We start from the raw sequence: 27933 nt of genomic DNA on the forward strand, positions 1-27933 counted from the left end.
CCACAAGCTGGTGCGAGCCAACTCCAACACACCACTGGATGATGCGACTAACCCTTCACACGCTCAGACGGTTACGGGTCAGAGTCACCTGCTCAAGCATGCGCTCCTCTGTTCTGTGATGGTGATGCTTGAAGTATTTTGACAGTTACTTATTAAAAAAGGGCAGGATATCCATGAAGTTCAGTAAAAGAGTAAATCGCAAAAGCACATCCTGGTCTAAAAGCCACCAGAAATCAGAAGGCAGAGGCTATATGATTAGTCTAAATTTAAATTCAAGGATGATCACATAGCCGAGTTCTCGGGCTACATTAAACATTCTGATGACTCTTTCCTAGCTTTTAAAATGTAAGAGAAAAAAATCACCAGTGACTTTTCTGGAACAATTTTAAAAACTCAAAAACCAGGGCCTGTTCTCTGTAAAAGGTTAATGCATTTCCAAAGTGGATGAGACATGGAAGTACCCAGTGCCCTCTTACTGTTTACGTTCACCTAATCACTCTATGGGGAGCAGGGCTTCTCAGACTCCAAGGGCCTGGTGACGTGGAAAGTTTCTTGAGTGGAGTGGAGCGCTGGGGAGACCTAACACCCATGGAAAAAGCAACCTGCACACCCAAGAGGGACCAGAGTGGACCAGGCCATCGTCTGTCAGCATTCCTGATGGGCTCCTGCCTACACGGTCACCATGATCTGATCCAGAGGTTTCCGTGTGAGGTTGGGCACTGTGGCCTCTTTGCTGGGGTACCCCACCGGGAGGAGCATCAGCAGCTTTTCGTTTGTGGGGCGACCCAGGAGCGCCCTCAGTCGGGGGCCACAGTTGAGAGGAGTGGTAGTGACAGTCACCAGGCCCGCATTCTACAACAGGAGGGGAGAGAATACGTTGGCAAGTCAGTGGGCGAAGAAGTCACGGCTTTTCCTGTAGCCTGGGGACATTCTGGTCCCTATGAGGCCTGCTTGTCCTGTCCTTTCCCTGAAGCTGGGCACCCCGGGCAATTGGATCTTGAACCTTACCTGCTCTCCTCAATCTCCCAGTCCCCACATTCTTTTGACCAAATGGTGAGAGGCTTCTTGAAGAAGAAAAATACTAGTCTTATTTTTCACCAATGGTTAAGAAATAGGAATGGTTATTTCATGGAAGGAAATGTAGGGAATCCAAATACACCAAAGGAGCGGCCCCACAACCAGGGAGTTCCTGTGCTTATAAAGTCAACAATGAAGGCAGAGTATCATCCCCAGGTGAAAATACCTATGTCCAATCACAGAAGACCCAGGGGCCTGGGGATCCATTGGAAGTAGAGGAATTACTCCATCAACTTCTCCCCAAGCCCCTCCAGATAATAAACACCTAGTAAAAATCATGTGCAGCTTCAAGATGCCTCCCAAGCCGACTATCTCCATCTCCCTACTTTCCCAACCGGAGGGTCACTGCTAAGCCTGAGCCAGGCAGAAGTTCTGGAACTGACTTTGAGAGTCGTACAAGAGAGGCTCTTTGGCCCGGTGGTCATTATGGGATCTGTGCAGGTGGGGGTTTCAGGAAGATTCCGCTTTCCTCCCTCACAAATAGGACCTACACTCAGAATTAGGCCTGAGGCGACGCTAGAGGGCAGCAAACTCAACACTAATGTGACGGGGCTGCCGACTCCGAGCTTGGGAAAACCTCTGTGAACTCTGCACTTCTTCCAGCACCCTAAGGTGAATGAACGGTGGGGCCATACGGTCCGACCTTGCACATCACTTCCTCTATTTAACTGCTCACAGAATCAGGAAGGAAATAAGACGTCACCTCCTCGAGGCCAACTTTTCAAGTAATCTAAAAGCAATTTTCTCTTTTGTGTAACAATGACTGTATTTTGCAAGGTGTTTTTGGCAGACACGTTTTTCTTGAAGAAGCATGTAGGCTTTTAGAATCGACTGTCCCTTGAAAGTATGATCACTCGCTCTTATAATCTTGTTTGCTTCATTTGCTTTATGTGTTTCCTGTCTCTCCACCAATGGACCCCAGTTCCCAGCAGAATGCACACACAGTTCACAAGGCAGCTTATCCCTGGCACCCGCCCCAGGGCCTGTCACATAGAAGGAGCTCAGAAACTATAGGTTGAGTGAATGAACTGAATCATGTAAAAAGTGTACCTCAATCCTGCTCTATTTCCTGCTTAACATTGCTCCAGCTACTACATAGATGAGATTTTTTAAAGCACATAGACACCTTTCTCATGCAATACGATGGCAATTGGACTTTCCAGGAAGAGCTCTATGATAGAGTCCTCTTTAGAGCTTTGTAATTCCATTGCCTCAGACAACAGTGAGCACAGCTAGGCAGTGTGTCCGCCGAGACTCTGGAAGCTTCCTGTCGTTATAGATGAAGGTAAATCCAGTGACCGTTTTTCTGAGCCTGAGTGAGGTTGCAAGTGAATTTCTGGAAGAATTCCAGCTTGTTGCACCACTAGACTCACCTATCCAGGTTTCCAGGGTGACTTTTTACATCAGAGCTGCCTTACTTAGGAATTCAACTTTAGATAAACAACTTCCAGATGTCTGAAATGTGTGAATAAGGCCACTGTTTGGCCCTCGGGTATTGCTTCTGTCTTCGGGGCAGGGTGGGAGGGTAACATACCTGCAGAGCGGCCAGGAGGATGCCGCAAGCAATGGAAACACTGATCTCATTGTAGTAGTGGACCTTTCTTTTGCCATTTGCAGCAAAACCATGTACTTGTTTGAAAATCAGAATCAGAACGGGAGCTGTGTCCAAGTACTCCTTAATCCAATTGGTTCTGAAGGGAAAAAAAGATAATCCAGAGACTATTTGCTCTTAATGATTTTTTTTCCTTTTTTACAACATTAGCTTATTTATGTCTAAAACAAAAGCATTTTCTTGGGGCGCCTGGGCGGCTCAGTCAGTTGAGCGTCAACTCTTGGTTTCGGCTCAGGTCATGATCTCGGGGTCCTGGGATCAAACCCCACGATGGTCTTTGTGCTCGGGGGGTGGGGGGTGAGTCTGGTTGAGGATTTCTCTCCCTCTCCCTCTGCCCCTACCCCCCCTAAAATAAATAAATAAATCTTTACAAAAAATAAAATTAAAGAATTTTCTTGTCTTTTATATTTCAATTGAAAAAGGGCAGAATTTTTGTTTGTGTCCTATCATATTTTTCTGTCCGGGGTCATTTAATCCAATAAACCTGTGTTCATACGGGTATAGTATGGCAAGGCACATGAAATGCTGAAAGATACAAAGATGGATCCTATAACCCAGAGGGCAATATGTAAAATTTGGCAAACTAAAACATGGCAAGTGGAATTAAAGAAATGTAAGTCAAGAGCATTAGGAGTCCTCCTAAATGAAGTGTTGATAATTTTGAATAAGCAGATTAGAAGAACTTTTCCAAACTTTCCCTTGAGGTGGGGCACTGAGGACCGAATGGAAAGGGGGCACTGGGGAGGGCATCCTAGTGAGTCGATGAGTAAAGGCAGATTCAGGACAGAGGATGCTTAACAGGCCAGGGAATTTTCAGAAGCCTGGTAGGCTGGAGGATGGGGTGCATGGTAAAGTATGGGTGGCCTGCCCCATACTTCATTTGGTAGGTAATGGAACGTGACCACAAGCTTCTGAGCAGAAGCATCATGTGATCAGGTCTATTTCTGAAAGAGGCAGATTGATGTGGGCAAGGGACCAGGAGAATTTGGGGAGGTGTAGAGGCTGGAACTGATAGGTCCGGTACAGGAGCAAAGGAAAAGGGTGATGGTGAGGTTTAACCAAAATCACAGGGGCAGAGATAGTAATGCTATCAGCCCAGTTGTGGAGAAAAGGAAGGGATCTTTGTGGGAGTGGGAGATAATTCATGTGAGGTATAAATATTAACTTTCAATTTTTGCTTTCCAGCTATGGAGCATATCTTTCTCTATTCCATTACCCTATCCCATACATTTGGCAAAAGTTTTATTCCAGCACAGATACTCAAAGTAGTATTCATGCAATGCTGTATATTAGAATTTTTTTTAGGATACAGATACATTAGGTCATTAATTAACAAGAGATGATTTCATTTTAAGTCTAGTTATTCTTTACTGTTTTAAAACATACTAAACTCACTTGTGCAGTTTTCTATGGTTCCTCTTACACTCTTAACTTCTACAGGTTACATTTCCAAAGCTACCTTACCATGCTTCAATCAGCTTACAGCTTCTCTGCCTTTTGGCTAAGATCAAGTGTAGAACTATGCTTCTATCAGTCACATTGGGCTATTATTATCAATCCTTTTCTCCTTACAAACGGGGAGAATGTTTATTGTTTACAAAGAGGATAAATTCTGGAGCCGACGAGTTTTGCCATGTTGGGCAACCTCCTGAATTTTCCATGTTTCAGTTCCTACATATGTAAAGGGCACTATTAGACACTCACCCCATACAGCTATTGTGAGGGTGAGATCAGTCAAATAGATGAAGTACCTAGAAAAGTACCTAACCTAGCACACTGTTATGTGTGTGTTAGTATTATTCCTACTAATATTATTTTACAATGAATAATTTAAAAAATATTTTAATGCAAGATGAAGATTAAGCAATTTACCTTGGTTCAAAGGCAGATTAGCAATTTTCAATGATTTTTGTACTTTTTTTTTTTTTTGCCTAGACATACATTAGTATCTAATATTTCTGGTTTGTTCAATTTTACAAGAATTTATTATGACATCACATTAAAGCTAATAAAAACACAGCAACAAGACCTATTAAGAGAAGGACAAGTAGCACCTTCTGCCTGGGGTGGAGGGCTGAAACCCACAAACAGAAAAATATAAGGTTTGAAAAGTAGGTTGGACCCAGGTTGTATATTGAGTCTTTAATGACAGCTATGGGTTTCAAAGTGGACTCCAACAGGATGTCAGGACATATGCTCATTTGCAATTCAATTCAACAAACATTTATTCAATTACCTACTATGCATCAGCACTATGCTAAATGATATAATGTGACATTTTAAATCTGGACCCCTAGAGTTTTTATATATATGTGTGTGTGTACATATTGCCTTCAGAGAAAGTCTATAAGCTTTCTAAAATATGGCCTATAACATGAGAAGAAAAGTAAACCAATAATTAAAATGCTATGTGATAAAATGGCCATTTTAGATGCACAGAAGTTGTATATTAGGTGCTTAGAGCACAGAGATGAGAGAGTGACTAATTCTGCCTTTGCTGGGGAGAGTGCCAGGGCCCTGCAGCATCTTGTGGGCACTGTGCATGCAAAGAGCAGGACATCTAAGGGTAGGAACTCAACTTAACTTTTACCCATCCCATTTTTTCCCCATGAATTTGCAATAAGATTTTTATATTTATTATTAATATCCTGCACTAGTTCCAGAGTATGGTAATAAGTTACAACTCCATAAGGCATCAATTTAATAGGGTTTAAATATCTTAGGAAAAATATGTCCTTTGGGGCCAAATAAATGAAACAGGAGCAGAGCCAAGAGGCCCTCTTGCCATCACTCAGCCCTGACTACTGGATAAGAGGTCCCCCCTTCTCCCCAAGGCTGCAATCTCATTGCCCTTTCTTTCTTACAAGCTTGGGTCACACTGGGGTTTTGGATAACACCCCAGGACTGGCCACGGAAGGCCCACAGTTGAGAACCAGAGGTGTGAATACCTCTGTATTCCAAGTGCCAATGACTAGAGCAAGCTTCCCTTCTCTGAAGTAAGAACCAACATCTCTGCCCACTGTCCCTCCTCACGCTCAGCCTCAGGGCACCCCGGAGGGGAATGGAAATGGTCTTTGTGGGGAGGGCAGTGTTTTGAGGACTCGGTAAGTGACAAGGCTGAGTCTAAACAATTGAAAGTCACTGTTTTAATGACAAAAGTGACTGAGAAGTTATGGAATGCATCTGAGATATTATGAAGGATGACCGGCCCTCAGTGGGGAAAGAGGACTCCACAAGTCACCGTTAGTTGCAGCCACTAGAGGAACTGACAACTTGCAGGACGTACCCTAATGCACAGAGGCACTGCATTAAATCTAGTTACAATGAGTTCCACCACACTTCCTTCCGGGAGGTAAGGAAGCCCGCACAGTGACTAATGCCTATTAGATATTACACTTGTATCTACTCTTACTAAGCATGTCCTAAAACTAAAGCCTGCTTAGTAAGATCACTTGGAAGATGGTATCACTTTAGCAAATGTAATTTACTTCAGTCAAAGTCCTGAGAAATATCTCACAATCTTACATTCCAGATGGGAGAAAAATGAAGTAAGTCCTCAATGTTTTATTTATTATTACTTGGGTCAAATCCCATTTACTTACCAAAGATGCATATGGCACTTACTAGGTGTCATCATTGTTCTACATGTTGGCAAATGTGCTTACATATTTAATTTTCATAATGAAGTAAATCCTAGACATTCCCATTTTACAGATGAGAAAACCAAGCACAGAGAGGTTAATTAATAACTCCATCAACTTTTGTACCTCAGCTTCTTCAGGTCTGTAACCCATTGGTGTCCCATCCTTTTCAAGTAGTTTACTTCCTCCTCCTCCTCAATGATCTCCCGAATCTTGTGCTTCATGTTCATGTCCTTCACAACCACAAAGGTCCAGGGCTCCGTGTGGGCCCCACTTGGGGCAGTTCCTATCATCCAGTAAATTAAAATCAGAAATTAAAACACAGGAAAATGCAAGAATGTTCATTAAGAATAAATATAATAGGGGCTCGTGGGTGGCTCAGTCGGTTGAGCGTCTGCCTTCAGCTCCGGTCATGATCCCAGGGTCCTGAGATCGGTCCCATATCGGGTTCCCTGCTCAGCGGGGAGTCTGCTTCTCCCTCTGCCCCCACCCAAGCTCGTGCTCTCTCTCTCACTCGCTCTCTCTCAAATAAATAAAATCTTTTTTTTTTTTAAGATTTTATTTATTTATTTGACAGAGAGAGACACAGTGAGAGAGGGAACACCAGCAGGGGGAGTGGGAGAGGGAGAAACAAGCTTCCTGCGAGCAGGGAGCCCAATGCAGGGCTCGATCCCAGGACCCTGAGATCACGACCTGAGCTGAAGGCAGACGCTTAATGACTGAGCCACCCAGGCACCCCTAAATAAAATCTTTTAAAAAAAGAATAAATATAATAACTCATACTTGCTCAAAATGAAGTTAGATCACCTGGCGAATGAAGTTCTTGGCCGCAGACGCTGGTATGTTGCAGCCACTCCGTTTCATTCTGCATCACTTTAGGGGCAACAAACCAGCTAACTGAGGTCAAGACCAATGGTTCCAGGGCGATGGGAATTTATCATCACTTCTATAATTATGTGGGGGAGAACGTTCCTAAATAACTGTACCATGACCATTAAGGGAACCCAGAAGGGAAGTTCTGACAGCCCAAATTCTCCAAGATTGTGTTTCGTTTTGATATTCTTGAAAAAGGATAAAGTCACGAAGCTAATTGAAAAAGATAAAAAATTTAAATGGTAAAATGGCTTTGAAACACTTATGACATGTCACTTAAGCATCTGACTCTTGATTTCGGCTCAGGTCTTGATCTCGGGGTCATGAGATCGAGTCCCACATCCAGCTCCACGCTAAGCTTGAGGTTCTCTCTCTCCCTCTGCTCCTCTCCCCACTCACTCTATCTCTCTCTCTCAAAAAAAAAAAAAAATTCACCTTTAATAAATAAATAAAAAAAAAAATAAATAAATAAATAAATAAAATACTCATGAAAGGTAAAAAAAAAACCAAACCTATAAATGGTTTGGTACCTATATCAGAACTCTGAGTGTGGCACTGTGGGGTTTGTGGTCCTGCTGGGGACACATGGGATCTCCTGGCCCTGGGTGCTCAGTACACATAAGTCTGTCTTCAGCTCTCATGGGCTATGGGAACCCTCAGCCCACACTTGGGTCAGTCCCAGTATCCTGGGACAAAGCTTCATAGTGCATCTCAGCGCCCAAGGAACTTGAATTCTCTTTCCGATTCCAACCAGGGCCAGCTTCTGATGTGAGTCACCCTGCTGTCCTAGAGATGGCCTGCTGTTCCTGGTGAGAGACCACAGTGACCCATAGGTAGGATATTTCAGAAGGAACTATTCCTTTTTCCCTAGTGAGTAACTTAATGACATAATCTCTACACCAGCGGGGTCAGGACTGCCTGCTTGATGGGGCTCTTGTTTGCCTCCCACCACTCCCTGTGGTTGAGAGAGCATGACTGGATTGTGAGATGCAAGTCAAAAGCTAAACACAAAGCCCACATTTCTGAACAGAGTGATTCCAGTTCCCTTGGTACCTATGTTGTCTGTCCACTAAATATTTGTGTCACTACACATAAGAAATAAATTGTTTCCTAATGTTTTCGATTATGCTGAATTTATCTGCACATGATATGTATACACACACACATATATATGGATACAGGTATATACACAGAAGGAACTTAGGAACTGCTATAGTTAAATAAAAAACTAGCCAGTGCATTTGTATTCTTAACTGAAATAAAGTGCTTTACTCTTGCTTCCTTTCAACTTGAGCAATGGATTCACAATGGCCATGTAATACTTTTTGCAAATGAACTTAATGTGATTTCTATAAGAATAATACTCCAATACTCCAATAATACTCAAATGGGGGATTTTTCTTACATCTCCTCCCCCCTTTTTCTTTAATTCTTTTATTTTCCTTCATGGAGATATCAATCTATGTTGAAAATGGGTTTGCTTTGCTGTGGTTTACTTTGCAAATTCATATAGGTAAATGTTGCTAGTTCATTAGAGAACGGTAGTAGAGCATTATGGTGTGTATTATAAAAAATTTGGTTCCAAAAAGAAATGCATAAATGTGAGTGAGTGTGTGTGTGTGTGTGCACGCATGCGTGCATGTGTTTCAAGAGGAGGGGAAAATAAGGGCATGTTTCTCTTCCAGTGTATAATAGTATGTTCAGAAATTTTAAATTTTAATAAAAGATCATAATATTCAGTAATTTCAGAAGTCTCAAACTGTTGTTACATCTGCTCCCAGGAAGTTTGTAACAGTCAATAGTTTGTAGAAAGTGGAAATCATTATGTTTCTGGTAGCCAGTCAACAGCGGGGTAAGACTTCAGAGATAAATGTTCACTCTGGGCTTTATTCACTGTGTTTGAAATTTATTGCTGTAGTATTGTCACTTACAGCTGACATTCTCAAAGACACAATGTACCATTACAGACCTGCTGCTTTGATGACATTATCAATGACTTCTATAGGGACTTGCTCATTACTTATGAATCTGACAGACCGTCTTTTATTGAGAAGTTCATAAAATTCCTGGGATCGCTTAACCATTTCCTTTTCAGGATACCGGGTGTGGGAGAATGGAATATGTTCAACATTTTCCTCTGAGTCTTGCCAGTCATCAGCATCTGCAAATATGAACAAGAAAGGCAGCAAATTAAATTATCTCTCTTGGTCAGGAAGGGGAGCAGAATATGCCACCCCAAAATATGCCTTTTTGGCATAAGTATCACATTGAGCTGATAATTTTTAAGAAACAACAGACACAAGAGAAGTTCTGAAAACCAGAGTAAAAGTTACCTTTTTGTAAGGAACATTTATTTTTATAGAGGATATCTCCATTCCTAAGCCTTCTCTGTACCAAGAAGAAAAGGATGATTCTCACAAGAAATTCTTATCAATGGAGAAGGTGGACTTAAATATGCACAACAAGCTTACCCTTGTTTAAAACACTATGCTCTTCTTGATAACCTCTCATAACTGGATCCTCCTCCCGCAACATCTTTCTTTTGTTTTTAGTTGAAGATGGTAATTAAGGTGGTGGCTTGGGCCATTTCGGGGACTTACTCAATTTTCCTGGATCTGTCCCATGTATACAGGAGGTATACATGTTATTAAGCTCTTATTTTTTTTTTTCTCTTAATCTGTATTTTATTACGGGATTGGGGTGGGGGGGCTGTCTCCGCCAAGAAGCTAAAAGGGTAGAGGGAAAATTATTTTTCCTCCCCTACAGTCATAAGGTGGCCAACAGGGAGAAGGAAATAAAGTTCTCAAAAATGTCTGCAAGATTATCATTTCAAAAGCATCAGGGAAAATGAAAAGAATGAGTCCACAAAATCCTGAACTCTGATCTTGACTATTGGCTATCCAAGTTCCACACTGGTTAAAAATCAAGAAAAAGAAAATTTTACCTACACAAAGATGAAGAATGAAAATTTCTATTAATGGTGAACTGCTGTATTTGAAACAATATCCCGCTAGCTGGAAACCACTAAGATCATGAGATAAAGTATCTTTAAAGTCTTTTAAAAAATCAACGAATTGCTGACAACATAGTAAGAAATTCCTAGGCCAAAACTGAAGGGGAATATGAGCCTGCAGAGGCAAGTAAGCAAAGAAGCCACATTTCTTTTGATAGGATTTGCCAATCTCTACATATTTGAATTTTTATTTTTATATTTTCAGGGGTTGTAGGGAACAAGAATCAAAGCCCAGACCCACACACAGTGAGAAGGCTAATAAGCTGGGACCCCAAGATTACATCCTTAAAGAAAGCATGGATTATAAATATAACAGCCCCCAAGGGGTTATACCATTTGGTGGGTCTTGCCTCAAACTTGAATTAGGTGGTCCTGCCTGAAAATACCTCCATTGCCTAATAGAAGCAAATGCCAATATACAAGTAATTTTAACTACAGTTACTAGCAACCCACCAAATACAATCAATCATAAAAAGAAAACATTTTGAGCAAGAAACAACAGAGTTGATATTTAAAAACGTCTCCAAATATTGGAATTATCAGACTCAAAAGATAAAACAATTTTGATTACTACGTTTAGAGGGAAAAAAACACAAATTTATATAAATCTGTAGGGTACAGGAAAAGATAAAGATGACATAGAAAATATGAAAAAATAAACTTCTAGAACTGAAAAATAAAGTAATAGAATTAAAAACTTAATTTATGGATTTAAAGCAGGATATACATACCTAAAGAAAAAATTAGTGAACTGGAAGATAACTCAGAAGAAAATATCTGGAATGGAGCAAGGAAAAAGCAACATATAAGCAACATAAAACAAAGAGTAAGAAAAAACACAACAGGGTGAGGTGTATATTGGAGGGAGACAAAAGTGAAGGAGGAAGAACCATCAAGAAACCACTGCAATAGCCAGGGTGGGATAATGTTGGCCCAGACTAGGTGTGCAACAAAAGAATGACAAATTCTTGGAGCATCTTGGAGACACAAACGATAAGGCCTGCTGAAGTGTGTGGCTGGAGTGGTGGGAGAGAGGGACTAAGGATGAGACCCAGGTGGTGGGCTTTAGCACCTGGGGAGACCGTGGGACCATCTACTGAGATAGAGGATGAGCAATGAACCATCTGGGGGAAGTAGAGGTAGGGATCACCAGTCCATCACATTTGAGATGCCTGTGAGTTGTTCAAGCAGAGATGTCTAGTGTGAAAGTAAAGGTCTGAGTCCAGAAGGTGGGATGTCACTTTGGGTACCCTCACACAAAGAAGAGAATGACAACAGGAACAGAATGAAGAGAGCAAGAGGATCCAGTGCCTGGCCCTGAGGGTCTGGAACATTCCAGGCAGAATTCAGGTAGAGGATTAACTTTCTCCTTCACTCACATGCACATACTTCACTCCTAGGTCTCTGAAGAATGGGGAGGGGGAAGGCAAGAGGGAATGACTGAAAACCTCAATGGCAATACCATGTCGGCAAGTACCATGGTTTGCTCATCGCTGTTAGTGAGAAAATTCCTTATACGTTTTACTAGCCAGGGAAGTTTGGGCCCAAATTGTACACATTTAATGAGAAGGCCAAGTTACTCAGTTAAAAGGAAGTGGGTGTGATCGGGGAGTGGCAGCAAACACTATCAGCTTTCTAGTGATCAATTCTGAACCAAAGCCAGATGTCATCAGTATCAGCCCTGAACTTATTAAGTGTGTCAATAAAGACTTTCAACACCAGTGATAACTTCTATATCATTTGTTATGAAGTCTGAGAACCTCTGTCCTTAGTAGGTGGTGAATGAGCGAGCAAATGCATGAAATGCCTCATTAACTGTTTGAAAGGTAAGTTACCAACTCTTAATATCCATTCAGCATTTGTATAAGCTAAAGGCAGCCTAGGTGCATGACTTGGCAGTTTCTGCAGCTTCTAAAGTCCAAGGTAAGCGTTCCCACTGTAGCAGAATGAAGCGGCTACTGCCTGAACATTATCAGTGAGCAGGGCGGACAAATGGCCTGACCAATGCTAGGTTGGATTCTCCTGAAAGGCTTGCTCCAGGAAGAGCAGAAGGTCTGCATCTTGCCTGGGGAAACGGGGAAGGCAGAGCCAGACTTGGAGAGAAAGAACCCAGGGAACAGCAGGGCAGTGAACCGATACCAAAGGTCCTTTTCTCCTTCCCCTTGACCTCCTGACTGCTCCAAGAGGAAAGAGAACAGCCTCTGTAAACTAGTCATTCTGCCTCCATGCTAGACGAGAGAAGCCACTCTAAGGGATTCATTCAAGCATAAAACCCATGTATTTCAAAACAAACGTGTGCTATTATGGTCCAGTTTTTGCTATAAATCTGTGCTGCCACATTTGGGATTTGCTATTGGCACCAAGAACAACTCTCCTTTTATCATTGCTTTAATGCCAAGGAACCCTAAACTGCACCATAATTAGGTTTCACAGCCAGGAAGTTCTAGGCCACGTGTATTCTCTAATGTTTAACACAAAGGTGGGTTTTTTTCACTGCATCTCTATAGAAGTTGCTTTTGTGTTTTTGCAGTTCTATTTCAAAAATCTTTGCAAATGAGCTAAATTTTCTAGCTATGACGCTAAAAGGCCAATTTGTGTCATGTCATCCTTGTTACCTCCTCGGAATTTTGGGGAATGTGGAGGAGCAATATTAATAAGGCTGAGGGTGATGCAGCTTTTTGCAGGAGACAGATTCTGAAGGTGGGGATGGAACAAGGTCAGGGCTCAACCCCTGCCCTGAGGACACCTCCTTCCCACCTGCCTCAGCCCTCACTCTGTTTCCACATGGGCCTGTCAGTCATTTGACTCACTACAGTATATTTCACTAGCAGCTCCTGAGGTGTGTGGGGGCTGGGGAGTTTGGGGGCAGTTCAGATGGAAAGTTCTTGAATAGAGCAATGCTATTGTAGTGGCTCAGGGCAGGCGGCCCCAAAAGGTGCCACCATGGCATATTGATTATTTTGAACGGAAGCTACTTGGGAAATAGCTGGTACAAGAAAGACACTCTGCCCCTCCCCTGTCCCCCTGAAAGCAGGAAATAAATCTCTCATGAAAGGTACTCTCCCTGTACTAGAAAGTAGAGAGAGACCCTTATCACCAGAGACAGGGACTTTAGAGCCAAAAAAAGCTGTATAAACAAATCTTGTTACTTTTTACTAATCTACTACCTCAGCCCAAATTCTGTTTAGAATTCCTTCCTAATTGAAACTCTCGAGCATTTTTTTCTTTGTCCTATCAACTCCTCACAAACTTATTGTCTCTGTCTAGAATGTATAAAATCTGCCTGCCTTGGTCATTTCTTTGGGTCTCAATTTTATTATTGGGTCTCTGTGCACACGTAATTAATTGTGTTTTTTTCTTCTATTAATCTGTCTCATGTCAATTTAATTCTTAGACCAGCTTGAAGAATCTTGAAGGGTAGAGAGAAATTTTTCTTCCCCAGTGCTATCCTGAATGAATTTGACAGAATTTCTTTCTGAGCCCCATCATCTCTTGTGTTATCTGGAGTGCCCTTCCCTGCTCCTCCCCCCAACCGTGTGTTGATCCTTACTCTCCCCTAGGACCCACCCAGACTTGATCTCAAAGATAATGCCTCCATTCAAGTCCTTTCCCTTTGCTAATTTTCTCTCATCTGAGTTTACCTGTCCTTTGCCCTAAAATTTTAAGGCCTTATAAGAGTCTTGGTAAACCAACCTCTTAAAATCAACCATGTAAAAGTATTAATGGCTGTGTGTATATGTGTGTGTGTGTGTGTGTGTGTGTGTGTGTGTGTGTGTGTGTCAAAGGATAATGAAATAAAAAGACAAAGCCAGATTTATTGCTTCCTATAGCAAAGGAGAGTCTCTGTGAACATAGTAAATGCTGTTGACCTTTTATAGCATTTTTGATAGTGGTGTGCTAATAAACCAGCTCTAGGAGGCGGTGGGGGAGCCTGACTTACAGCACTTGCCAATTTCCACTGTGGCCTGACTTCAAGCTGATAATTCAAAAATGGCCCACAAAGTTCCTGAATATTTAACAATTGGTTCTTGCTTCTCCCATTGGCTAGTTATACAGCACACCACTTGGTTGGGAAGCTTGGAGTTCAGGGATTGGTGGACTCCCAGAAATGTAATAGGATTAATACCATCTACAGGGAGAATGTTACTTGTTTGAAACTGTTGTTGATTGGTTGGTACTGAAGTGAATTCATCCCTGATTGGCTGGCTTTCAGAAGCAAGAAACTGTCACTGATTGGTCTGCTAGCTAAGCTTTTACTGAGGAGAGTTGTCATTGATCTATTGAACAGATTTGAAACTGGTTCTGACAGCTGTTTATTACCTCAGTTACCTAAAAAGCTGTCCTTTCCCAAGTCTGTGGGAACATTTTAATTCTCAGGCGTTACCCACATTAGATGATTTTAACATAAGCCTTTTTTTTTTTTAATGGCCAGCCACAAACCTTGAGGATGTTTATTATCCCTACATATATATACAAATATATCATACATATACATATATACATATATACATATATATATGCACACAGGGATGTATTAATTTGTGTGTGAAATTTATAAAATCATATACATACACATACATGCATATCTATGTACATATATCTACCCTTACCACTGAGCACTTTTCTAACACATGGTTTTCCCTTGCTTCTGTCCCCCACTGCCTTTCCTGCCTTCCATTGGTATGATTGAGTTTTCTCCATTTTATCTTTTCTCACCTGGAAGTTACACAGTGTATTAGGTTAAACTATATGAAATTGCTAACACAAGCCTTTCTTAGTAGTGATTGGACAATCTGGGACAACCAAACTTTTAATTAGGACAATAGTTTTTGGATGGTCAGTAAAGCTAAGTGAAGACAAATTTCTACCAACATTAAAACAAACATATCTTGATGAGATGTGTTCCTTATATCTTTTTCTCTTATTTCCATTTCCATGAGCTTCCATGAATCAGGCCTGACTAGAGTATGTTTGTGCAGGATTTTTGCCTCATTTTAGGGAGACAATCTAAGGTTTTCTCTTTGTCATTTCTCCTCCTTAGACCGCTGCTATAGTTAAGCAGGAAACTGAAAATACTAACAGAACACATGTTTGACCGTCCCCAAAGGAAGTCTGTGCCTGATGTCTAGTAAGCATGGCCACTCTGCACCCCTCCCCCATTCCCCAAACCACCCACACACATGCTGATTCTCTGGTCTATGAACCTGGAGTAGGAATTCTTTGTGAGCCAAAGCTGGAGGAATTTGGATTGGTACATATTATTTTCCTTAACTCACACTAGAAGGGCCTAAATATTTTATTGTTTTGTCTCTTATAATTAACTTTCAACATGGTTTGAATCTGGTATCCATTTGCTGTCATCAAAAGCTTCTCCATGTTGCTTCAGTAATGGAATCCTTTCTCTTATACCCCTTATACCCCCCCCTCCCCGGCTCAGGCCCCTCTAAACCTGTAGTTGGTATTGGTACAGTGAATCCTCTCTTGGACTGTGTCCACCCTTCCAGGGGCTAGGAGCAGGGACTTGGGTGGCAGAGAAGCCTGGGTTTAAATGTTGCTTCTCACCGATCATCCATGTGACCTCAGCAGGTATCACTTAAGTGAACAACAAAAATTCCAACGAGAGACTGAACTGTAACATTCAGAGCAGAGGTGCCCATGGCTCCTGGGGAGGCCACTAAACGTTCAATTTATTCTTCTGTGTGAGGAACAGAGAAAAAAGAGGCAGAGGATTTGGCAAGAATGAATAAGCACGCAGAGAACAGAACCAGACAGGGCCACACAGCTTTGTTCTGTGTTCCCGACCTTCAGGCCCAGCCCCCGGTCCCTGGTTCCCCACCAGCCTTACCAATCCCTCTCGTATCCCCCAAACTCTTAAATTCCGGGGTCTTTCCTCAATGCACACTACCTCTGATCTCTTGGGGCATTTTTAAGCCTGCTGGTCTTCTGCTGCCTCTGTTCTAGGTTATTCTCCTAGTAGAAAGGCAGCCTAGCACCTGGTTGTGTATCTGGACTCCAGAACAGACTGCCTGGGTCCCAGCTCTACTACTAACTGCTTGGGCAGGTCACTTAGCATAGTTGAGCCCCAGTCTCCTTATCTGTAATGTGGGATAATAACAGTGCCCACCTTGCTGTGTTGACGTGAAGACTGAGTGGTTTACTATACATCAAATGTGATGCTGAGTGGACACAGCCAGTGTCTATGAGAGCCTGTCGTTGTCATTATCCTAGAGCTCCTTCCGCAGGTTGTCTTCTCCATGGTCCCTTTCTCCCATCACAGGCCCTCTTCTCTGCAGGTGTCCAGCTCTATACTCAGTCTTCTTGCCAGCAACATCCCCTTAGGGAATTCATCAGTTTTCCAAGTTTCAAGTATCACCCCGTGCTGGTAAGCATCCAATCAATACCTGTGGATCCCTCACCTGGCCCGCCTTTCCCTGTCTGCTTAGTTATCTTCTCAAATCCAACACATCTTTGTGGACGTTCAGCATCTTCTTTGTGGATCCTCCCCCCTCCCCCATGTATGATAGTGTCTTTCCACCTCTCCCTGCCTCCAGCTCTCATCCTCTCCTTTTCCACATATTCAGTGTATTACCAAACCCCGTTGTTCTTCCTTGAACTTTGCCCCAACTCACTCCTTCCTCTGTGTTCCCACGGCCACTTCTGCATTCCCATGGCCACCATCACCCAGGGCATCCTTACCAGGACAGACCATCACACAGCATCATAACAGATGTCCCTTTGTTCAGGAAAAGTGCTTCTCGACTTGCCATCTGGGTGGGATGTCCTTCAGTGAAAGAGCGAGAGGCAGGCCTGCTAAGAGGCGGCCTGGGCTTGAATCCTATGCAGTACATTTAGCATTGCTGGCTCCCAGCACTGAGTGCCTGCTGTATACCCCAGCCCCCAGTCCTGAGATGAGAGCAACTCAGAACAGGTGTGCACAGACATGCACATAGGCACACCAACACCCCTCCACACAGTCCAGGTGGCCTCTTCCGGGGGCGGGGGCATCACGAGTCCAGCTGAGAATCACTGAGCTTCTTCCAAATTGAATCCATCCCACAAACCACAAACCCACCTCAGACGTACCTCAAATACCGATCATCAAGCCTCCTCAAGAACCTCTCCCTTCCTGCCTCCTCCCTCACCACCTCTTCATCTTAGGGTCAGCCATGACTGCTGGGCCCATGCTCACCACCCCAATTCACTTTCACCCGTCCGCCCCGCCACTGCAGTCCTCCTGTCTTCTCAGCATCTCTCCCAGGGGTTCCATCCCTGCTCTTATGCTCTTTCTGCTCCTTTTGCCTGAGAGGCCTCCTAACCATGGCTACTCATGTCCTATTAATCGGCCAGGCCTAACTGTCCTTTCCCTGCACCCCCACCATGCCCCTATGCCTCCTTGAAACCCCTGATGATCAGTTTGGCCCTTCATTCCTCCCGAATTTTGCCTGTTTTTTGCCTTGTCCGCTAAATTGGACACCCAGCTTTGAGGACACAGCCAACTGGACTCTAACCCACAGGGCCTGGCACAAGGAAGGGTAGTGAGCGCCTGGACCAATGCCACTTTTTACATTTCCAAGTCTTTGATTCAGACCTGACCACTTCCCCCATGGCTACCAGCAGCCGGGGATGTGCCCCTTCAGAAAGATTTTAACAGCCAGAACAGGATTGGGGTCAGGGAAAATGTCAGCCCCTCAACAGCCCTTTGCTGACTCTTTATCCAGAAATCAAGGGGGGTTAGTGCCAGCAGGTGCCAAGCTGACCACCTGAGAGAAATGGTTTGTCTCTGTCACACACTAATTTGCACAGTAGAGGTAGCTGATGAAACTGTCCTGAGTGTTTCCTCCTCTCCATAAGCCCTGCTATCTACTGGCGCTCATCAAAACAACGCAGAAGGTGGAAGCTAAGCAGCTTTGTATCCTTACCTTCTTCCACGGGGTGGAGGTCAGAGCTGTCTTTTAGGTCCTCATCCACCCAGGGACGAGCCTCGGCCCTGGCTCTTGTCTCCCCCTTCCTTCTCTCGATGTTTCCATCAGCATTTTTAAAGATCCAGGCAATCAAAATGCAGACAACTGCTACCAAGACTGGAGTCAGGCAAAACATGGTCATAAGACTGACTCTGAACGGGGCCCACTCTTCCCACACGGTATTTAAACAAACAGAGCCAGGAATGACGAATGCTGGGGGATGGGATGAGGGAAGAGAGCCGTGTGCCACCGTGGGAGGAACCAGGTGAACTCTCTGACTCTAGGAGGACTTTGCAAAGGAGCAAAGATCACGGCGTGTGCATTCAGGGTGTGTTGTGGGTTTGGTAATGCACAGGTGCATCCACTTTTTAAAATTGTGCTCAATCAATATATTCCTAGACAATAATTGCCGGGATCTGAGTAAACACTTTAATGCACCAGATCTTGCTAACAGTGGTCCAAGGGGTTTGGTCTTCCTCCTGCATAACTTTCTCCAAGAGCAATGTGTCTTCAACTTGCCTGAAGCTAGGAATCACCTGGGGAACTTGTTTTTAAAAGAGGAGATGTCCAGGCACCAACTCAGATCTAGTGAAAGAAAATTTCTGGGGGAAAAGACCTGGTAATCTGCATTTTAAAAAGAGCATATTTGTGAAACACTGCCATGAGGCTTTGAATTTTTTTTAAATGAGGCCTGAGGCAACAGATAGAGCAAAGAAATTATCATATTTTGCATTAGAGAAAAACTTTTCGATCCAGGAAAAGTGATCCAAAATCATTAAAAATGACAGTTTGGTTAATTATATAACTTAGATAGGGTTTGTTTGTTTGTTTTTGTTTTTAAGCAGCTGTCTTAACATTTATTTAGCAAATGTTGGTTTGGGTCTCTATAACAAAAATACCATAGGTGAAGTGGCTTAGACAGAAATTTTTTTCTCACCATCCTTGAAGCTGGGAAGTCCAAGATCAAGATGGGGCCCAATTTGGTTCCTAGTGAGGGTATTCTTCCTGATTTGAAGGTGGATGCTTTCTTCCTGTGTCCTCACATGGTAGAAAAGGGAGACCATCTCTCTCATGTCTCTTTTCACAGGGGCACTAATGTCACTCATGAGGGTTCCACCCTCATGACCTCACAGAAACCTAAATAACTCCCAAAGACCCCGCCTCCTCCTACCACCACGTGGGGGGCAGGGTTAGAGCTTCAACATCTGAACTTAGGGGGGAAAACACAAACATCCAGTCTATAGCCAACTATGTATACTACGATACCACTGGAATAAAAACAGCAGAAAATACTACATATTTATATGTGCTTGTATATTCATAACATTTCATGAAGGGTTATACCATAAATTTAAAACAGTGGTTATATCAGGACTTCTCTGTACTAGTTTTGCAATTTCTTTTTTTTTTAAGATTTTATTTATTTATTTGACAGAGAGAGACACAGCAAGAGAGGGAACACAAGCAGGGGGAGTGGGAGAGGGAGAAGCAGGCTTCCCACGGAGCAGGGAGCCCGATGTGGGGCTAGATCCCAGGACCCGGGGATCATGACCTGAGCTGAAGGCAGACGCTTAACGACTGAGCCACCCAGGCACCCCTAGTTTTGCAATTTCTTTTCAGTCTATATTTACTTAAAAAATAAAGTTAAGAAACAACAGTGGCTACTTCTTTTGGATGGAGTGTGGTATTAGATAGAGAGGGGACAAGGGTGGGAGAAAGAATTATTACTATATACTATTCCATAATTTTTAAATTTTTAACTATTATGATTATATTACCTATTCAAAAATTAAATAAGTGTTATTTAAATGGCCCTTTTATGTTTTGTTTTATTTTATTATACATTTTAACATTTCTTTTTGTAAGAGACAACTATTCTTTTAATATATGCTGTGCTGGTTCTAACTCCAGAGAGCCAAGTCAGATTGTAGGCAAAGTTTACAATGGAAAAACTGGACTCCATAGGAGACACTGTAGTTGGGATGGTACTGTGCCATGCCCACAGCTCTTTGAAGGGAAGTCCCCTCCCAAGCTCCTCTGAAAGGACATCCGAGGTGGCCATGCATAGTACAATTGGATCCAACCCCACACCTGACCCAAGGTAGCTGGTCCATGTAATGTGTGGCAACCCAAGCTGTGGCCAGCTCACCTTTTCATCCCACCAAAAGTACAGAGTAAATAAACCACTCAGTAGCAAGAGATGTGCAGACCAAACAGGCAAAGAGAGACATAACTTGGAAGGAAGAAGCACCTTACAGGTCATGAGGAAAGACAGACAGAGGGGCCATTGGTGGTGAATGCTTCAATTCCTGGCAGGTCCCACGTTTAGCTTTGTTTCAGCCCACATGGCTCCTTATCCTCAAAGGATAAGAGTGATCCTCTGTTTCTGTAATCCCAGAGCCCAACTCATATCAGTGCCAGGACAAGATGAAGCCAAGGAGATGGGGGGGGGTGAGAAGGTATCATAGCACGGTGGGAGGTACAGAGTATGGGCAGCCCCTGCCCCCACCCATCTCAGGATGGACCACCAATAGCACACGGCGTGCAGTGGCTCGTTGGCTCATTAAGGTGTTGCTTACATCTCTTTGGTTTCAGACCATGTGCCCGGCAAAACAAGTCTTTAGGAGAATTCTGAAACCATCCATAACCCTAAAAGATAAAAATATGTATATATATATATATGACAACCATGCTGGATAGATGTTTTTTATCATATTTGGCAACCTGCAGTGGGAAAAGAAGACTCTTACCCTGGATTTCTTGGCTTAAGGCAGAGAAGAAAAGCAGGGTGATCATTTGTTCCCTTATTCATTCACTCATTCATTCATTCAGCATATTTTTGAGGATCAACATGAAAGGTGCTGCCTTAGGTGCTAGCAATAAAATGGTGGGCGGAATGGACAGTACGTGCCGTGGTGGAGCCATGGGCTAAGGGGGAGGCAGACAGGATCAAATGTCACAAATGTCACATTTCAACTTCCATAAGAACTATTGGGGGCAGAATAGAGCATGGTTTGGCCAAGTCAGTGAGATCAGAGGTTTCCCAGAGGAAGGAACAGTTGAGTTGAGGTTGGAACCATGAGTGGGAGTCAATTAAGTGGCGAGAGGAGGAAAGAACCTTCCAGTCAGAGGGGCACGTGTGGCAAGGCCTGTGCTTTGGAAGGAGACGGCACCTCTGGGGATTGAAATGGTGGCAGACACAGGGGATGCAGGGAGTCAGCTGATGTTAAGAAGTAGGTGCTAGATGATGCTGGGTTTTGTGGGTCGCATAAACAAATTGCTCTCTTTACCCTAAACAGAATAGGAAAGGGGGGTGACAGGTCAGCTGAAACTGATCGAGTGCTTACCAGGTCCTCTTAGCATTTTATACATATTAACTCACATGTGCTTCACCACAACCTGTGCAATAGATCCCACTGTACAAATGAAGAAAATGAAGCACAAGGAAGTCAAGTGATAGGCCCGAGGTCCGTGTTATATAAATGGGCCAGGAATAACCTCTGTGTGTTAGCCTAAAATCTCTCCATGTCATTTACTTTTCCATAGCAAGCTAGGATCATTAACCCAAAATGCACTGGAGCCAAACTGACTTGATTGGCTAAGGGAAGGTGGGATTTTATGAACTGAATGTTTGTGTCCACCCCACTCCCCCAACTCATACGCTGAATGGTATTTGGAGGTAGGGCCTTTGGAGGTAATGAGGTCATGAGGGTGCAGCCTTCATTGTGAGATTAGCAGTCTTAGAAGAAGAGACCACAGAGCTAGCTCGCTCTCCACCATGTGAGCACACAGCATGAAAGTGGTCACCAATGAACCAGGAAGCAGGTCCTCACCAGACACCAAATCTACCAGCTCTTTGATCTTGGACTTCCTAGCCTCCAGAACTGTGAGAAATAAATGTCTGTTGTTGAAGCCACTCCTTCTGTGGTGTTTTTGTTACAGCAGCCTGAGCCCACTAAGAAATGGCTTTCGGTGGCTCATGCTTAGCTTAGGAGGAACACAGACAAGAGGTTTAAAAACATGTACAGCACAGAATAAAGGAATGTAGCAGGTGTTTTCAGGTAAAGAGTGAGAAGAAAGAGTGCAGAGGAGCCGAGACAGTGAATGGTGGTATCTGGAGAGAAGGAACACAGCTCCCAAGCCTCAGTACCCAAGCCACCTTTTATCCCAAAGCACCTTGTGGTGCTGGTCTCAGCAAAGGGTAGCCTACCTAAGGTTCTTGTTCTTAGATTTCTACGTAACTATCCCCTTTCACTCCTTGTGAATCCCTACAGTACTCACCTGAGCTAAGCCAAGTGGGTCTTCACAGTTCTTTACAACCAACACAATCCCATGACCAGGCTTCCCAGTCATGATAAAGTCAGGACAGTAAAATTCTCCATAATCACTACCCAGCTTTATAGTAAAGGTTTCTGATAATATCACAGTTTCAAATCAGTTTTACTTTAGAAACAGAGCATGGGGTGCTAGGAGACAGAGATGACATATTGCTGATTTGGGGGAGGTTCACCTCTCTACTATGAGTCCTGCTAAAGCATCCTGGGATAATTGCTGTCCCCATGCTTTGCCTTATCAAGTTAGGAGCGGGGAATGCATCCTGAGGGTAGATGCCACACAGCATGGTATGAGACACTTCACACCATTTATGATGATTATTTTTTATTACTCACTTCAGATTCATTTTCTGTTTTAGTTATTTCATTTCCACAGAGTGGCAGAAAACTTAATTTTGCTATCTAGATGATTTAACCTGTACCATTTTAAAATGGAGATGATTAGAAATGTCTCTTGTCCTTCCTTTCCCTGGATACCCTCAGTGTGTCCTGATATCAAAGGAGAGGCATCTGGGCCTTGGTGTGGGCCTTTTTCTTACTGGATTTCATGAAAAGGTACAGTTTCAGGCAACAGGCACAGTATGGGGGGACCTCCACATGAAACATCCTATCTCCCTACTTCTGTCCTCACTCTTCCAAGCCCAGATCACAGGGTCCTTCTGGTTGGACCATTCTCAACCTATCTCCATGCCCTTTTGAGTAGTTCCAAAATCTCCTGGGATATTCTCCTGTGGTTTTAGGGACTGGGAGAAGGATTACCTCTCTCATTCACTGTTTGCCTTAGGTATGTGTACATTATTTGAATTTGTTTCAACCAATATGTACTATTTTTGGTATTTTTTATTTTGATAAAATATAATAACATAAAACTTACTATTTTAGCCCTTTCTAAGTGTGTAGTTCAGCGTCATCAAGTACATTCACAATGTGGTACGCTCATCACTACTATTTCCCAAACTGTTTCATCATCCCAAACACAAACCCCCATCATCCCAAACAGAAACAGTTAAGGAATAACCTCCCACTTCTCCTTTCCCGGCCCCTAGTAACCTCTACTCTACTCCCCTCTACTCTACTATGATTCGGACTACTCTAGATATCTCATACAGGGGGAATTGTACAATATTTGTCCTTTTATGACCATGTCTTTCACTCAGCATAAGGTTCAAGGTTCATCCATGTGTTAACATGGATCAGAATTTCATTCCTTTTTATGGCTTACGTGTGCTATGTTTATAACTAACAAACAGATACTAAATCGATACCACATAAATCCTTCGTGAGGTTTTCAAAAGACCATTACGATACCATCGGATAAGGGCTGTGCACTCACGGTCCCTCATTCAGTCTGACACAGGACAGGATTCCCAGAAAACATAAAGCTTTTCCTGAGAAGACAAGGCTTCTGCGACGGTCCTACTCGAGGAACTTGTGCCAGAGCGATGTAATCAACTCGTTGTTCTCTTCCTTTAGAAAGTTGTACTATGGGGCACCTGGGTGGCTCAGTCGTTAAGCGTCTGCCTTAGGCTCAGGTCATGATCCCAGCGTCCTGGGATCGAGCCCCGCATCAGGCTCCCTGCTCAGCAGGAAGCCTGCTTCTCCCTCTCCCACTCCCCCTGCTTGTGTTCCCTCTCTCGCTGTGTCTCTCTCTGTCAAATAAATAAAATATATTTTTTTATATATTTTATTTATATAAATAAATAACAATTTAACAGTTGTACTACAAAAAAATCAATTGGCCCAAACAGTGTAGTGTAGTCACTTGGTTGGTTTATCAGAATTTACATTCTAGTGTGTGCCATATATTCCCTTTTATGATTGGTAATCGAGAGCGGATGGACTGGCCAGTCTGCAGACCACACTATGAATAGCACTATTCTAGAAAACACATTTTCCCAAGACATGATTTTTAACTTTCAGTGCTGATGTTAAATCTGATTGACTCTGTCCCCACTTACTTCCTGTTTCCCAAAATTCCTTAAGTGTATTTGCAGAAGTCAAATGAGATGAAAGAGAACTTTCCAGGAAAGCGACTTCTTAGGGCATTGAGTGAGGTAACACGGTTCTAATGGTTCACACAGCAAACTGTTAGCAAGCATTTCCATCACATGCTCATTCAGCAAGTGGTCATAGCAAGTGTTCAAGCGAAAGGTTTAAAATAGGACGTGCCTGTGTCTACACCATAATGGTATCTCAGTTTAAGTGTGAAGTTGGGAAAAAAAAGGAGGATTCAAAAATGTTTTGTTTACTTACTTGTTATTTTTTAAAGTAAGCTCCAATCTCTCTACATCATCCAGAAGAGCAAAGCATTGTAAACATCAAATGTTTATTGAAACTCTTTCCTATATGGTGTCTCAGTAAGGTACAGTATCGTGCACATAATAAGTCCCAATAAATATAAATTCAAAGTTTCAAGAGTGGAAAGGATGTTTTTAAAATTTTATTAAGGAAGATGAATATGGCCACAAAATCCGGTGCTGATAAAAACCGTGGCTAAAGAGGAATTGCAGCCTCCCCGGAGGACAGCTCACAGAGCCTCATCCAGGGGACTGCGGGGCTGGGAAAGGGATATGGAGGCACAGAGTCTGGAGAAGGTGGATGTGACAAGGTCCAGACATGGGGGTTAGAGAATAGGAATCAAAATTTACAACCCCCCTTCTCTGAGCAAATGGCACATTCTTACCCATGCTTTGTCTCACTCCTTCCTTGCCCTGGGGGAAGGAATGCGGGATTTCCTGGGCTTCCTGTGCCATTTAACCCAGTGAGCACTGCAGTGGCATCACTGATGATCTCCCTGGAAGAGAGACTCTTCACTAGCTCCTTCTAGTGAAGAGCTTGAAAGAAAAGCTGGGGATTGTTCTGGAACGTGATTCATCAAGTGAGACTGTCTCTGCCCCTATCAAAACAGGACTTCTGAGTTGGGGACTTTCCAGGTGTTTCTTTTCCTCACCCAAGCAATAGCCACACAATACTGCCAGGTCATGGGTTGGGGCCCACAAAAGAAAAATGACAGGAAATCTCCAACCGCTGCGTTACGTTATATTTTCAAAACCATGCTGTCATTTGAAAGAACTTAGCCACAAAGTATATCCGTTCTAGACAAGATGACAAAACGTTGTGATATTAGTCTCAAATGTTTTTTAAATAGAAAATGGCATGTTCCAGAGCAATATTATATAGCGTTTACCAACACTGAATTTGCTTTCCCAATAGAGATTTATTACTTTTCTGAAAAGTAAAAAAGAAAAAGTCAGAACTAGGGATTGTTTCTCAATGTTACTTCTCTGAGAATAAATTATGAGGCACTATTTTGACAAAACAGAGGGGCTCTTGTTAAAGGCATTGCTTGCTTGGCATTGAAGATGATCCCTGGTATATTCGTTTCCTAGGACTGTTGTAACAAAGTTCCCTAAACTGAGTGGCTTAAAACAACAGAAATGTACTGTTTTAGTTTGGGAGGCTAGAAGTCTGAAATCAAGGTGTCAGCAGGATGGTGCTCCCTCTGAGGGCTCTAGAGGAGAATCTGTTCCAGACCTCCTTGCTCCTGGTGGTTGCCAGCAATCCTTGACGCTCCTTGGTTTGTAGACACCTCATTCCAGTCTCTGCCAACAGATACACCTGGTTTACTGGTGTACTCCCTGTGTGTCTTTACATCATCCTCCTTGTATAGATGTCTGTCTCTGTGTTGTTTCTTCTCTTCTTAAAAGGACACCAGTCATGGGGCACCTGGGTGGCTCAGTCAGTTAAACATCAGCCTTTGGCTCAGGTCATGATCTCAGGGTCCTGGGATCGAGCCTTGAGTCAGGCTCCCTGTTCAGCAGGGAGTCTGCTTCTCTCCCCTCATGCTCTCTCTCTCTCTCAAATAAATAAATAAAATCTTAAAACAAAAACAAAAACAAAAAAAAAGACACCAGTCCTTTTAGATTAAGGCCCACCCTAATGACCTCATCTTAACTCGATTACATCTGCAAAGGCCCTATTTCCAAATAAGGTCAATTCACACGTTTCAGGTAGACATGAACATAACTCTTTTGGGACACATTTCAACCCATAACACCTGGTAAAGTGGAAGTAAAGATACTTCAGCCTGTTTCCTTTGAGGATAAGTTCATTATCCATGCAGACATAATTCAATATGGGGAAGTCTATTAATATATTACAATAATTGGTCAAATTTTAAAATTATGTAATAGTCTTCAAAGATTTCCAAAAGCTATCTGAGATTACTTACTGCCCAACCTGATTTTTAGGAATTTCTTTAGAAACCAGCAATTTAAAAATATTTCTTCAATGTGGTTTAAAAAATCTGTCTTAAACTGAATCAACAACATTCTTAATAATAAATACAAGAGGCAATTTCATTAAAATCAGAAATCATACATAAATGTAATTACTCAGCCATCAAAAAGAATGAGAACTTATCATTTGCAATGACGTGGATGGAACTAGAGAGTATTATGCTAAGTGAAATAAGTCAGTCAGAGAAAGACAAATGCCATATGATTTCACTCATATGTGGAATTTAAGAAACAAAACAGATGAACCCATAGGAGAAGGGAAGGAAAAATAAAATAAGATGAAATCAGAGAGGGAGACAAACCATAAGGAACTCTTCACTCTAGGAAACAAACTGAGGGTTGCTGGAGGGGAGGTGGGCAGGTGGGATGGGGTAACTGGGTGATGGGCATTAGGGAGGGCCCTTGATGTAATGAGCACTGGGTATTGTATACAACTGATGAATCACTAAACTCTACCTCTGAAACTAATAATGCACTATACGTTAATTAATTGATTTTAAAGTAAAAAAAAGAAATCAACATACAAAAAAAAAGGAAGGAAGGAAGGGATGGAGGGAGAAAGGGAGAGAAATGGGGGCTAAATTCCCCATTTGAGTTTTACCAATAATAAAACTAATATTTGTGTTCCCATCTGTCTAACTCCTGGGTCTATCTCTGAGCTCCAAGCAGCAGAGAGAGAGGTGAGCATTACACTCAAACCCCAGCAGTAGACACTACTTTATTTAAATCTTTATTTTATAGAAGAAACAGGCTTGAAGAGGTCAAGCAATATATGTGAACACAGGAAGGGCCACCATGTTCACACTGCTGGGCACCCGTGGTGTGAATGGCATCTTCCCGGAACTGCACCGCGCAAATCTGTCCCCCACCGTGGCTGCAATGGTTCTGGTGCCTCTTAAAAACAGTGTCCCAGGAAGGGAACTGCTGGGCCACAGGGTAGGCAAATGTTTAGCTTTACAAAATAATGCCTAACAGGCTTCCTGCGATCCTAGTAGCGGAGTAGAATGTTAAAAATATTATTCCAGCATTTGTGGAAGAGTTTATTAAGGGACCACGGCAGCAGTGGTTTTGCACTAAGGGAGAGAGACTGGGCTCCACTCCGAAGACAACAAGGAAAGTGGGGA

General features: G+C 42.8%; 1 protein-coding gene across 2 annotated transcripts; it reads right to left on the reverse strand.

Annotated features, from left to right (window-relative positions):
* Positions 1-345: 345 nt before the first annotated feature.
* Positions 346-18409, reverse strand: IYD (iodotyrosine deiodinase). 2 transcript variants are annotated; one of them, XM_032408293.1, is made up of 5 exons: positions 18136-18409; positions 9173-9364; positions 6457-6616; positions 2612-2768; positions 346-852 (listed from the first exon to the last, which is right to left on the reverse strand). In XM_032408293.1, exons 1-5 carry the CDS (start codon positions 18317-18319, stop codon positions 670-672), a joined length of 876 nt encoding a protein of 291 aa, XP_032264184.1. In that variant the 5' UTR covers positions 18320-18409; the 3' UTR covers positions 346-669. The 2 variants fall into 2 exon arrangements, with proteins under 2 accessions (XP_032264184.1, XP_032264185.1); XM_032408294.1 differs by lacking the exon at positions 18136-18409 and having other exon boundaries at positions 409-852; positions 9241-9364.
* Between the last annotated feature and the right edge of the window lie 9524 nt (positions 18410-27933).

Source organism: Phoca vitulina, unplaced genomic scaffold (genome assembly GCF_004348235.1).
Source record: "Phoca vitulina isolate PV1807 unplaced genomic scaffold, GSC_HSeal_1.0 scaffold9, whole genome shotgun sequence".
NCBI lineage: Eukaryota > Metazoa > Chordata > Mammalia > Carnivora > Phocidae > Phoca > Phoca vitulina.